The 14318-nt window shown below is 40.7% G+C and overlaps 1 protein-coding gene across 4 annotated transcripts in view; it reads right to left on the reverse strand.

Moving 5' to 3' along the window:
• Positions 1 to 14318, reverse strand: part of MRE11 (MRE11 homolog, double strand break repair nuclease) — an 85507-nt gene that overhangs the window by 55295 nt on the left and 15894 nt on the right. For all 4 annotated transcript variants that reach the window (XM_008262535.4, XM_002708627.5, XM_008262533.4 and 1 more), the window contains exons 8-10: positions 13773 to 13958; positions 11781 to 11952; positions 3934 to 4014 (exon numbers count right to left, since the gene is read on the reverse strand). In XM_008262535.4, coding sequence (XP_008260757.2) covers positions 3934 to 4014; positions 11781 to 11952; positions 13773 to 13958 — 439 coding nt within the window. The remainder of the gene's footprint in view (positions 1 to 3933; positions 4015 to 11780; positions 11953 to 13772; positions 13959 to 14318) is intronic.

The raw sequence follows: 14318 nt of genomic DNA on the forward strand, positions 1-14318 counted from the left end.
CCAATATGGGCATCAGTTCGAGTTCCAGCTGCTCTTCTTCCAATCCAACTCCCTGCTAATGTGCCTGGAAAAGCACTAGATGGCTCAAATCCTCCATTTGGGAGACCCAGATGAAGCTCCTGGCTCCTGCTTTGGCCTGGCCCAGCCCTCGCTGTTGCAGCCATTTGGGGAGTAAACCAGCAGATGGAAGATTGATTTCTCTCTTTCTCCCTCTCTCTCTGTAACTGTCCCTTTCAAATAAGTAACTAAATATTTAATAAATTAATTAATTAATTTTATTTATTTTGAGAGAGAGAGACCTCCTATCTGCTGTTTCACTCTCCAAATGTCTGAAACAGCTAGGGCTGGGATGGGGACAGAGCCAGGATTCAGGAATACAACCCAGGCTCCCTAATCACTTGAGCCATCAGTTCTGTCTCCCAGGGTCTGCATTAGCAGAAAGCTGGACTCAGGAGCCAGAGTTGGGAATCAAAGCCAGGCTCTCCAAGGTGCAATATGGGAATCTTAACCACTAGGCTAAAGGCCTACTCTCTATAATACATTTTAAAGATTATGACAGTGTTATATTATTTATTCTACTGAGAAAATAATGGCTTCAAGATTTATAAACTTAAGTAAAATACTTTAATGGATCAAACAAAACATAGCAAGAATTTCCACAATAATGGAAAAACTACATCTCCCAACAACACTAACAGTCTCAGTACATACCAGAAATGCCACCTGAAAAGGAGGCAGGATTTCTAAACAAAATTCTAAGTTTAAAAAAAAAAAAGGAAGAAAAATCCCTACTAAAATAAAATACAAGTCCTAGATGCATATGTTAATTAATCCTTTATCTTAAGGATGTGTCTTTACAATAAACAACGATAAATGTTGAAAAAATTCAGGAAGAAAAAAATCAAACTGATGAGCAGAAGGAAATAGACTATTACCTTTAAAACATAGTATCTCATTAGAATTAACCTCTCTCAAGGCAGGCTCTTTCTAAGGAAGTCTACAGTGGTAAACAGACCTTTACTAAGAGTAATACTCCCTCTCCTTTGAAGAGATATTTATAAATAATTTTCCTAAACTAGCAGTTCTCAAAGTATGCTTTGGGCACCAGCCCTGCCCCACATCACCAGCCTCTTCAGAGTGCTCCCTAACCTAAGCACCACCCACTTACATTCTTCATCACACTTAGCACTATGCTCAAAGTTTTTCGTTCATTTTGTTCATCTATTTCCTATTTGTTTATCACGTCTCTCGTCACGCCTCCATCTCCTGTAAGCTCAACAAATTCAAAACCTCACCTGTTTATCATCGCTGTGTCCCCCAGCATCTCTAACAGAAGCTACTCAGTAAGGTTTGTTCAATGAATTAATAGGTATCCGGTAGTTGATACAATATACTTCTACCATATTAGATACATCAACTCTCTGGCTTTTGGTTTCATGACAGAACTAATAATTTACTGCGCTTAGGAAAAGGAATGCCAATGTTCTACTAAATCTGGTTAATTCTAATGGTACCAGGCAGGAATAGATGAGAAATATCCCTGCCTGATGAAGACCATGTGGTTCCTCTAAAATGACGTTGCATTATCCAGACCATCTCTACAGCTGCCATGTTATAAAAGAGGAAATAATCAATGCTAAAGCTATTGGTCTCCCCACAATTTCTCAGACACATTAACAATTACACTCCACACTAGCTATATTCATAAATCTCTGCTCCTAAGAGTTACAAAATTCATCCATTACACCAAATTGACTGAGTACCCTCAATATTCTAGGCATTCCATTAAGGGCTAGAGATACAAATCTTGGTAGTCAAGACATTCACAAACTGACGGGAAAAAAAAAATTAATAAATAATTGTGAGACAGTAAATGGTGCTCTAAGAAGCTGTGCAATATAGAATGAGGATACAAAGGAAGAAGCAACAACCCTGAGGGGAGGCCAAAAAAGGCTTCTTTGAGGAGGGAAGCTTCAAGCAGATGCTGAAGGAGGTACAAAGAAAGGAGGAAGGGAGTGCCTTCTATGCAGCAGGGTCCACATGGCTAAATAACTCCATGGGACCCAGAGTGCAGTAACTTCGTCCATATGACTGCAGCTTAGGATGCATGGACAGGAAAAGGAAGAAGTCATCAAAGAAGTTCATTTAGACCAGATCCTGTAGATTCTGGGTTCTCTCCTAAAAAGTTTACACTTGTTCTTGTTAGTATAGGATCAAGTAATTGTCAGCAGGATAGATGTGCAAGATTACTTTAGGAAGAACATTTTGACACAGTGTAGAGGGAGGCCTCATGGCAAGGAAAGGGAAAATTGGAGGCAGAGTTCAGATAGGATGCTGCAGGTATAGGTCTGTAGGTGACAACAGTGGTCCAACTATAGTAACAACAGTGGGATAGAGAAACGGAACCAGACTGTTTACTATACAACAGATATTACTGAAGTCACTGGGACCGCCTAAGTGTATAAAGTACAAACCAAGGAACAAGAGATCCAGTTGTTCAAAGTTCTACAACTAAAGGCAATTCCAGAACCAAACCTAAGCAGTTTGGCTCTGGACCTTACCTCCACACACTACACCCCCAAGACTTTCAAATTTCAATATATAGGAAAAACCTCTTGGAGATTTTGTTATAATGCAGCGAGTCTGATATGGAGTCAGAAATTCTGCATTTTAAACAGTTTCCCATATGATGCTACATTGCTGGTTTAAGGACCACACTCTGAGTATCAGGTTTTAGGGGACCCTGGACATACAGATCAACAAGGAATGCTATGTATATATGTATTTGGGAGTGAACACTCTAGAGACAATCATTAAAACCAAATGCCCTGGGGCCGGCGCCATGGCTCACTTGGTTAATCCTCCACCTGCGGCGCCGGCATCCCATATGGGCGCAGGGTTCTAGTCCTGGTTGCTCCTCTTCCAGTCCAGCTCTCTGCTATGGCCCAGGAAGGCAGTAGAGGATGGCCCAAGTGCTTGGGCCCTGCACCCGCATGGGAGACCAAGAGGAAGCACCTGCTCCTGGCTTCAGATCGGCACAGTGCGCCAGCCATAGTGGCCATTTAGGGGGGTGAACCAACGGAAGGATGACCTTTTCTTTCTGTCTCTCTCTCTGACTGTCTAACTCTGCCTGTCAAAAAAAAACAAAAAACAAAAAACAAAAAAACAAATGTCTTGACTGAAAAGAAGGTTAACTAAGAGATAGGAGGGGATAAAGACAATCCAAAGAATGCCAAAGAGTAAGATGAGAAAAAAAATTACTGGATTTGATGACTGAAGGTTACAATTTAAACTTGATTGCAATGGACTAAATAACAGAAGATAGGCCACATGTGTCTCAAGGGCTTAGAACAGAATGAAAACAAACAAGGAAGGAGCTAGGAGAAAGCAAAAGCACAGTGGCAAAGAAATGGTCTATTGATATTTATTTGTTTATATCACAATGGAAAAGCACACATATAGGCACAGGAAACAATTCAAACAATAACATAAATAAATTATACATAGTAGGAGAAGTGACATGAAACTAGGAGTGATAGAAGTATGGGGGCTGACAGCTTTATTATGCTGGGGCCTCAGTGAGGTGACATTTCAGCAACTAGAGGGAGGAAAGAGTGTGTCTGACATGCTTGAGACCACAAGGTCCAGATGCCTAGAACAGGACAAGAAGAGTGAGAGCAAAAGAAAAGTCACAGATATGAGCCAATCTATTAAATAAAATATTTATACAATGACAAAAACAAGGAAAAATATCAACCCTAACAAATCAAACTATGGTTAAAATCAAATCTTTGTAGTTCATTATTTTGCCTCAATGGTGATTATTCTTATTACCATACGCACTCCCCTTACTACTCTTCAATAAATCAAAAAAAATTATTACATTCTAAAGATTATTTATAATAAAGTTTAATTCATATAAACAGAACTTACTCGCAGTCGTATAAGAGGCTTCTCTGGCTGTCGAGAATTTCCCAGACGTTCTCGTTCAGCATTTTCAAGCATTTCTTCAATCTCAAAATGAAAAACAATATTAAAAATTAAAAACAAATACTAAATTTACCTTAAATCAGCTAAATACCACAGGAATTTTCCTGTACTACATGATCATCTTTACTTCCTAGGAGATTTTTTTTTTTTTAAAGAGTTTATTTATTTATTTGAGAGGTAGAGTTATAGACAGTGAGAAGGAGAGACAGAGAGAGGTCTTCCTTCTGCTGGTTCACTCCCTAAATGGTGTCAACAGCCAGAACTGCACGGATCCGAAGCCAGGAGCCAGGAGTTTCTTCCGGGTCTCCCACGTGGGTGCAGGGGCCCAAGGATCTGAGCCACCTTCCACTGCTTTCCTAGGCCATAGCAGAGAGCTGGATTGGAAGAAGAGCAGCTGGGACTAGAACCGGCACCCATATGGGATGCCAGCGCTTCAGACCAGGGCTTTAACTCACTGCGTCACAGCACTGGCCACTTTAGGAGATGTTTAATGCCTTTAAAAAGCACATCTTGCAATGTTCCCACTAACAACTATTCCTTAATGTTTACCTTCACAAAAGTTCTTAATAAAATCTCAGCCTCTTAAGTAATTATTTTAGAAGAAATCTGAAACATTATTCCTGTTCCAATTCTTTATTCATGTTTCAATATAGGTTCCTTCATCTTACCAAGTTAAAACCAAGGAAATCTAGATTTTTCAGTAATAGCATCCCTTAAGAGACTGACAAGGATATTTAGGAGTCTACATGTAAAGCATTTGGGATTATTTCTCTTGGAAGAGTTCAAGATAAAAGAAAATCTGAGCAATGTTTAGAAATACCTGAGGTTGTCTCATGTTAGAAGAGAACAATATTATAGAATTTAGACTTCGAAAAAAATTCGAGCAAAAAAATTGCTCTATATTTTTCCTGAGGTGAGAATCAAGTTACAAGGAGGCAGGACTAGAATCATTTTCACAAATGCTTGTGTGCATAGTGATTAGCTATCTTCAGACAGGCAACTTTATAGCTGAGTGACTGTAGCTGTTAGAAAATCCTTATGTTGGAATTAAAATCCACCATCTTATACCTTGTTTATGACCTCAAGAACAATACAGAACAAGTGCTTTTGGCCTTAGATCTCTTTCAAGTCTAAAATTTTGTAATCTTGTCCTTAAAATTTTGTTATTTATGTATTTTTTTTATTTGAAAGGCAGAGAGAGAGAGAGAGAGATAACAGAAATAGAGATAAGTATCTTCCATCAGTTGGTTCATTCCTCAAATGCCCACAACAGTAGGGTTTGGGGCCACACCAAAGCCAGGAGCCCAGGACTGATTCCGCATCTCTGGTATGGGTGGCAGAGGTTCAAATACTTGAACCATCATCTGTTGCTTCTTAGGGTGCATATAGCAGGAATCTGGATCATAACTGAAGGAGCCAGAACTTAAACCACACACTCCAATACGGGATGCAGCCATTCCAAGAAGCAACTTAACTGCTGTACCAAACATCTGTCCCCTCTGATCTTGTCCTTTAAACTACAACAAAGCAGTCCAACAGAGCTTTCTGCAATGTTTTATATCTACACAATTCAATATGATTACCATATGGATACACAGAACTTGAAATATGGCTATTACAAGTAAGAAACTAAATTTTTTTTATTTATTTTATTTCTTTGAATGGCAGAAAGAAAAACAGATCTCCCAGCCACTGGTTCACACCCCAAATGCCTACAATAGCCAGAGCTGGGTTAGGCCAAAGACAGAAGTAAGTAACTCCATCTAGGAGCTGGTGTGGTGTAAAAGTAATACTGCTGCCTAGGATGCCAGCATCAAATACGGGTGCCAGTTTGAGGACCAGCTGCTCCACTTCTGATCCAGCTCCCTGCTAATGGCTTAGGAAAAGCAATGGAAGATGGACCCCTGCCACCCACATGGGAGAACCTGAAGAAGCTTCTGGTCCCGGTCTGGTCCTGGTCTCGGCCTGGTCCTGCCCCAGCCATTGTGGCCATTTGGGGAGCAAACCAGTAGATGGAAGATCTCTCTCTGTCTCTCCTCCTGTACCTTTTAAATAATTAAATATATCTTAAAAAAAAAAAAAAAAAAAAAACTTCATCTGGATTTCCAACATGTGTGGCATGTGGCAGGGATCCTGGTACTCTGCATCATTACCTACTGCCTTCTAGAATGTACCAGGAAACTTGTAATAGGTAGCAGAGCCCAGAATGGAAACCAAGCACTTCAATATGGGATGCAGAAGCAGTATTTCAACCATTGTGCCATACGTCTGACCTAAGAAGTGAATTTTTAATGTAATTTAAATTAAATTAAAATAGCCACATGTACTAGTGATTAGATGGCATGAATCTGTAAGAATATAATCAATTCTTTGCATTCAAACATCACACTGCACTTTTTTTGCCTTGTACTAGGTCAAGGGCTAAGAGAGAATAATTGGACAGGAGTTCTGTTCTTGAATGGTTCAGCAGAGGGGCAAAGCAAAATTTGAGCTATCATCTGTTGCTTCCCAGGGTAGTGGCTCCCGTGATCCTCTCCCCACAGCCAGCAATTTAAACAGCTATTCACACACCAAGTAGCTTTCACAACAGCTCCAGAACCCAGGTGAAAGATCACAGTGCCTGGTTTTAGTACAATAGAAGAAAAGACACAGTAAAGAAAACAGGAAGGGAAGAGTTGTTGTATTACCCATCTCCCAGCAACAGGTAGCACAGTGTAAACAGAAACATCTACTGCTTGGGAGGACAGTTTAGACTTTAGACTTGAAATACAGTACCAGTCCTACCATGTTAAAAATCAAGATCTGATAGGGTCCCACATCCTCCCAGGATTGTGCCAGCAGACTGATTTTTGGGTCCTTTTGGAGTGGCATTGTGGCACAGTGAGGTAAGCTGCAGTCTGCAATGCCAGCATCCAATATGGGCACCGGTTCAAGTCCCAGCTGCTCCACTTCTGATCCAGCTCCCAAGTACCTGGGAAAGCAGCAGAAGATGGCCCAAGTACTTAGGCCCCTGCACCTACGTGGGAGATCTGAATGAAATTCCAAGCTCCTGGGTTCAACCTGGCCCAACTCTAAACATAGACAGCCATTTTGGGAGTGAACCAAAGATAAAGATCTCTGTCTCTCCCTCCCTCTGTAACTGCCTTTCAAATATATACCTATATACATACATATATATAGATTTTGGACCATTCTTAGCCAGGTAGAAAGATCAGAATTCACCATCCCTCCCCAACCCCAGCAGACCACCGGACAAGAAACCAGACACTGTGAAATAGGGCAGGAAAGAAAACTCAAGACCTTGTTTTGGAGGTCAAAGCAGGCTGCGGCTGTGAGAACCAGAGGCTGATAAAGCCCAAAGGCCTCTAGCGCTAGACCAGTGCTTGCAACCTTAGCTTCCAGACATCCTCCTGCATCAGGCAGAAACCTGTGTCCCAGTGAAACAGACTCTTGTGGGACTGGTATATATCCCCAAGATTGCACAGCATCTGGCCACTGTGAGACCAGGTGTGAGGCAGATTACTGTCAGACTGGGCAATCAATGGGCTGCCTCATCACCCTTCCCCCATCCTTGGGCAGTCAGCCTGTGCCTTAGGACTGTGCAGGTAAAACTCAAACTAGGCAGATACTAATAGTCCTGTCACCAGGCCAGAATCCGTAGGTACTTCTAGTAACATAAAAACAGACATATACATCAATGGAACAGGATACAGCCAACTGATCATTGACAAAGGTACAGTCTTTTCAGTAAATGGTGCTGAGAAAACTGGATCTCCACATCCATCCAGAAAAATGGAACTAGCACCCTAACTGTCACCATGAATGAAAAATCAACACAAAGCAGACTTAAGTCCAAACTGTAAGATCTGAAAGATTGAAACTACTGGAAGAAAACATAAGGAGACACTTCAGGATATTGAAATGCACATGGATTTTTTTTTAGATCAGACCCCAAAAACATTCCTCTCGAATTCCACACCTCCATTCAAAGTCCACAGGATTTAGGTACACTAGATCCAGTAAGTGATTTTGTCACAATACTGAAAACATTTTTGATTGTCATGACTTGGGGGAAGGGTGCTACTAGCATTTAGTGGGCAGAGGACAAGGAAAACAGTGCAGAACATTCTACAGTATACAACACAGCTTCTTGCAGCTAAGAATTATCTAGTCTAAAATGTCAACTAAGCCAAAGTTAAAAACCTAGGGCTGGGGATGGTGCTAAAACCCAGTGGGTTAAGATACCCCCTGCAGCACTGGCATCCCATATGGAAACTGGTTCAAATGCCAGCTGCTCCACTTCTGATCTAGCTCACTGTTATTGGCCTGGGAAAAGAAACAGAAGATGGCCTGTGTGTTTGGGACCCTGTCATCCATGTGGGAGAGCTGGAAGAAGCTCCTGGCTCCTGTCTTCAGCCTGGCCCAACCCCAGCCGTTGCTGCCATTAGGGGAGTGAATCTGTGGAATTAAGCCTGGGTCATTGTTAAGATCAGAATAAAAAGGTGAGAAAAGATCAGTTTGTTTCTCACTGTAACTGGGTGGCAGGTCACATGCTGATAAGGAGTAGGACAACATTCTTCTGTTTAAACCTAGCATGAAATCTACTGGCTTGATTTGTCCCACAATGGTTTTTACAGCCTGTTTTCTCAAGTCTCCTTGTCAGCTCTGTCCTCAGTAACAACTAGGTATGTGACACATATTACACACTCATTTTGAAAGATATGAGTAGTATTAACTTATACATGGCCAGTGCCGTTGCTCACCAGGCTAATCCTCCGCCTACGGCACTGGCACCCAGGGTTCTAGTCCCAGTCGGGGCGCCGGATTCTGTCCCAGTTGCTCCTCTTCCAGCCCAGCTCTCTGCTGTGGCCCAGGAAGGCAGTGGAGGATGGCCCAAGTCCTTGGGCCCTACACCACATGGGAGACCAGGAGGAAGCACCTGGCTCCTGGCTTCAGATCGGCACAGCGCGCCGGCCGTGGCAGCCATTTTAGAGGGTGAACCAACGGAAGGAAGACCTTTCTCTCTGTCTCTCTCACTGTCTAACTCTGCCTGTCAAAAAAAATTTTAAAAAAATTATACCTAGCATCTATACAGTAAAATTTCTCCACTTTTAAGTACAACTGAAGCAAGCTGGATCATTCAAGGATGATCTACGATAATTTTAACATTATCTAAGTTTCTAAATTCTTACTGCAGATGTATCTACGTGAACAAGATGTTCTTTAATGTTAATAATATACCTGAAACAGATTTAAGTGTGAGATGCCATATTAGCATGCTATCAACATCTGCTCCCAGGAAAAAGTACTGAAAGATCACTAAGGACTTATGGTAAATAAAAATGTTTCTAAAGGTATAGATGTATATTTTCTAAGCCATTCAACAGAACCACATGGCATAATTGAAAGTTCTACATCAGATAAAAAAATCATTGAAGTAGCTTCTACAAATCTCAAGGTCTCAGAAAAGGATAAAGCCCCTAAGAGAGCTCAGAAATGCACTTCTTAAGAAAATTCAGTTACCTAGAGTCTAGAAATTTAAATCTATGCTATTGGTATCACAATGTTAAAAAGGCTGAACTAAAGGATTAAAACTTTCCAAGAGAAAGAAGCAGAAAATTTTAATATAAAGCTCTGCTTCAATTTTTCATATCGTAATTTTTACATGGTTTTAGAATAAAGCATATGACAAAAACATCAAAACCAGTATCTTTATTTTAGGGCTGGCATTGTGGAGTAACAGGTTAAGCTGCTGCCTGCAGCAGCAGCATCCCATGTGGGCACCATTTCAATTCCCAGTTGCTCTACTTCCAATCTAGCTCCCTGCTAATGTGCCTGGGAAAGCAACAGAGGATGGACCAAGTGGGCCCCTGTACCCACGTGAGAGACCCAGAAGAAGCTCCTGGCTTCAGCCTGGCCCAGCTCTGACCATTGCAGCTATCTGGGGAGTGAATCAGTGGATGGAAGATCTCTGTCTCTCATTTTTCTTTGTAACTCTGCCTTTGAAATAAATAAATTAATCTTTAAAATAAAAACAAAAAAATTAGAGCTGATGCCAGAGAATGGCACATGACTCAAGACTGGATGAAATCAATGGAAAAATCAGTCAATGCATCTTCCATTTCCAGTGCATTTTTTCTAGCTTCAGGGATCAAATTTTGGGTTATACACTCAACTTTAAGCCCAATGAAACTCAGTGGGGTTGATTTGGAAATACCAGGAAAAATACTCTTTCAACTATAAAGATAATATAAGTCTTTGGAGTACCATGGGAAAATGTCTTGTTTTTGGTAAAGCTTAACACAGAAACCATCAAAGTTAGTGGCAGAGGAGGCCAGCACCATGGCATAGCAGGTAAAGCTACTGCCTTCAGTGCTGGCATCCCATATGGGCCCCAGTTCAAGTCCTGGCTGTTCTACTTCCGATCCAACTCTCTGCTAGAGCCTAGGAAAGCACAGAAGATGGCCCAAGATGGGCAGTAAACCAGCAGATGAAAGACCTCTCTCTCTCTCTCTCTCTCTCTGCCTCTAACTCTGCCTTTCAAATAAATAAATAAATCTTTTTAAAAAATGCACAGCACATAAAAGCAGTCAGTGAATACTAGTGATCATATTGATTATTGTTATCACTACCTTACATGATTTTTTGAGAGTAAAATATAAAGTAAAACAGCTAGCACAGAGTTAGAACTGAGTAAGTGTCAGCAATGAATGGCTTTGAGTTGTCAACCCACATTTTATTAGTGCATTCACCCAACTTCAGAAGTGGCTCTAGAAGCTTAAGGGTGGCAATCTACTTGTAACAGAAAGTACAAGGTGTACAGAAGCTACAAGGTGAATAGCAAACACATTTTAAAGACTTTATTTGGATGGATGCCAGCTGGAGTCCAGCTGCTCCACTTCCAATCCAGCTCCCTGCTAATGGCCTGGGAAGGCAGCAGAGGATAGTCCAAGTGCTTGGGCCACTGCCCCCATGTGGGGGACCTAGAAGAACCTCCTGGCTCCTGGCTTCAGCTTGGCCCAATCCTGGCTGTTGCGGCCATCTATCTGGGGAGTGAACCAGCAGATGGAAGATCAAAATCTCTCTGTAACTCTGACTTTCAAATAAATAATTAAAAAACTTTTACTTAATATATACTAAATCGATCTTCTGTATATAAAGATAATTGAAAATGAATCTTGATGTGAATGGAATGGGAGAGGGAGGGGGAGATGGGAGGGGTGCGAGTGGAAGGGAAGTTATGGGGGGGGGAGCCAGTGTAATCCATAAACTGTACTTTGGAAATTTATATTTACTAAATAAAAGTTAAAAAAAAAGACTTTATTTCAAGTAGCTTTTGGGCTAATGGGATACTTAATGGAGATTATTAGGCTAACTAAGGATTTTCCCCAAGGGTCACAACATCCTCCTATTCCCCAAACTCACTGCCTGCTTTCACAAATAAAATGAACAAGTCACCAACTAAGGAGAAAAAAGGAGACAAAATTATGTGTATGTTTTTGGAACTTGGAGGAAAAGGAACTGGGAGAGGGGTTCAATGAAAGCTTTTTGCTTTACCTAGCATTCCTCCATCCCAATAACTTAAACAAAGAAAAAAAAAAAAAAAAAGAGGTTTGACACACCTACACTCATTTACTGAACTCATTCACAGAATGATAGTGGCTCTTTTCTGGCTTCAGAAGACCATAATAAATACAAAAAAGTTTCCCACCACTCTATGGAATTATGTGATAGAAGGTAAGTGATTTCTCAAGTAAAGTAGGGCTCATGGATTTATCTCAAAGAATTACCTTCTCAAAACAGAAGCTTTGTATGGCTTGGGTTACTTTAGGGTTATCTGGGTTAAAAATGTTGGGATGATTAGCCAGGACAACATCTTCCATAAAGAACTGCCGCACCGTGTGAAGCGGGATTTTCTGCATATTCATCTTCCTCCCTTTAACACGCAGCAGACCAACATGTCTGAAAGGGAGAGAAGGGTCAGCCTAGTCATAATGTAAATCTTAGGAAAACATGCACATCAAAGTTATCAGATTTCTAACTTGGTTTCTACAAACTATTTCTTTATGTAATTGTACCTTTAAAAATATTTGGGGAATGGAATCTTAATGTTATCACAGATTAAAAACAGTAAACATTCTTCTTCCTCAGAATAAAATCCATTCATCCATCACTTTTCCTGTCCTAATATAAAGTCTCATAAAAGACATCCCAAGAAGTGTAATAAAATTCTATCAGGATTATGAGGGTACTGTATATGGAATATATTATATATATATATGCAATATGTGTGTATGCATGTACACACATACTTAAGATGAGCCAGCAAAGAATCATGAAGGAATAATCCAACACCTATACATCTTCTACCATATTCTTTACACTTATTATTATCGTAACAATTAAACTTGAGTGCATTCAAAGGGTAAAAGCCATTATAAAAGTTGAGTTTAGAGGCCAGCACTGCGGCACAGTGGGTAAAGCCACCACCTCAAGTGCCAGCATCCCATATGGGCACTGGTTCAAGTCCCGGATACTTCAATTTCGATCCAGCTCCCTGCTATGGCCTAGGAAAGCAGAAGATGCCCCAAGTCCTTGGGCTCCTGCACCCACGTGGGAGACCTGGAGGAAGCTCCTGGCCCAGCTCTGGCTGTTGCAGCCATTTGGGGAGTGAACCAGCAGATGGAAGACCTCTTCTTGCTTGCTCTGTCTCTCTCTGCCTCTGCCTCTCTGTAACTGCCTTTCAAATAAATAAATGTTTTCTTTAAAAACTGAGTTTAATCATTCTTAACTGATTTTTTTAAAAACCACATCATTCTGCTGAAAAATCTTTAAAATGAAATACGTAATATTACATTTATACTCATATGAATCTCAATTAAACGCTCTTGGAGAGGGTCCTTTATAAATGGATTTTGTGACACTGATAATCATCACTGAGCAGAGGGAGGGAAACCATTTTTCTGCCAAGGACCATCTGGATATTTATAACATCATCTGTGGGCCACACAAAATCATTAATTTAAAAATTAGCCTGCTACAGATCTACTGAATGTTGAGTCCTACTCACAGCTGCCTTGGCAGGACCAGACCAAATGATTTTGTCAACCTTATAAGTCCCACAGACCAGATGTTTCCTACCCCTGATTTATAGCATCTAATTTAAAATTTAATAAGTAAAAATGTTAGTCTTGCATTTTCCTAATGAGCAGAAAAGTCTATATCAGTGGATGCTCTCGTTGACAATAGCTTAATATTTGAAAAAAAAAAAAAAAAAAAAAAACAGTAAGACTACACAGAGGGGCCGGCACTATGGCATAGTGGGTAAAGCCACGCCTGCAGTGCCAACATCCTATATGGACACTGGTTAGAGTCCTGGCTGCTCATTTCAGATCCAGCTCTTTGCTATGATCTGGGAAAACAGCAGAAGATGGCCAAGTCTTGGGCCCCTGCACCTGTGTGGGAGATCTGGAAGAAATTCCTGGCTCCTGGCTTCGGATCAGCGCAGCTCAGGTCACTGCGGCCATCTGGAGAATGAACCAGAGGATGGAAGACCCCTCTCTCTCTCCCTCTCTCTGTCTGAAACTCTGCCTCTCAAATAAATAAATCCTTAAAAAAAAAAAAAAAAAAAAAAAAAGACTGCCCAGAATGATCAACCTCCACAAACACATCAATCATATGGATAACACCACAGCCAGTACTCTGATCATATGGGATGGTTACTAAGTTATTATAGCAAGAACTTCTGCAACATTGATTCAGAATATATAACAATTACTCACTTTTTTACAGCTTCTCCTGGGGAAAGAGAAGTAACCACTGAACTTCCAGGCTGTGATACATAAAAGAGTTGCTGTTCATTTTTGGTGGGAGCTATTTTACACTCATGTTCATGGCCCCAGATAACAAGATCAATGAAGTCATCCAAAAATTGTTCTGGAATGAAGTTAGTACTTCCGTGTTTACTCCTATACCAAGGTTTTTAAGAAAATAGTATAAATTCACAGAAACAGAAAAATTTCATATTAGTCAAGTCTATTCAGATCTTTCTCCATTCACTAAAGATTTATTACAATTTTCTATGCACCAGAAATGGCAACGGATTGGGAACGCAGAAATACTCAATATCTATGAATGACCTCAAGGGGTTTGCAAAGGTGCAGGATGGTCAAGTAGGTGACCTAAAAAAAAAAAAAGCAGTCAATCCTACATTCGGAGAGAGGTCATGAAAGACTTTACAGACAATTCCCCTGTGGCAAGTCCGAAAAGCATGAGCTCTATCAACACTAAAAATCTACAATGTTGTCTGGTCATACACCAAAAAGAAG

Source organism: Oryctolagus cuniculus, chromosome 1 (genome assembly GCF_964237555.1).
Source record: "Oryctolagus cuniculus chromosome 1, mOryCun1.1, whole genome shotgun sequence".
Classification (NCBI taxonomy): domain Eukaryota; kingdom Metazoa; phylum Chordata; class Mammalia; order Lagomorpha; family Leporidae; genus Oryctolagus; species Oryctolagus cuniculus.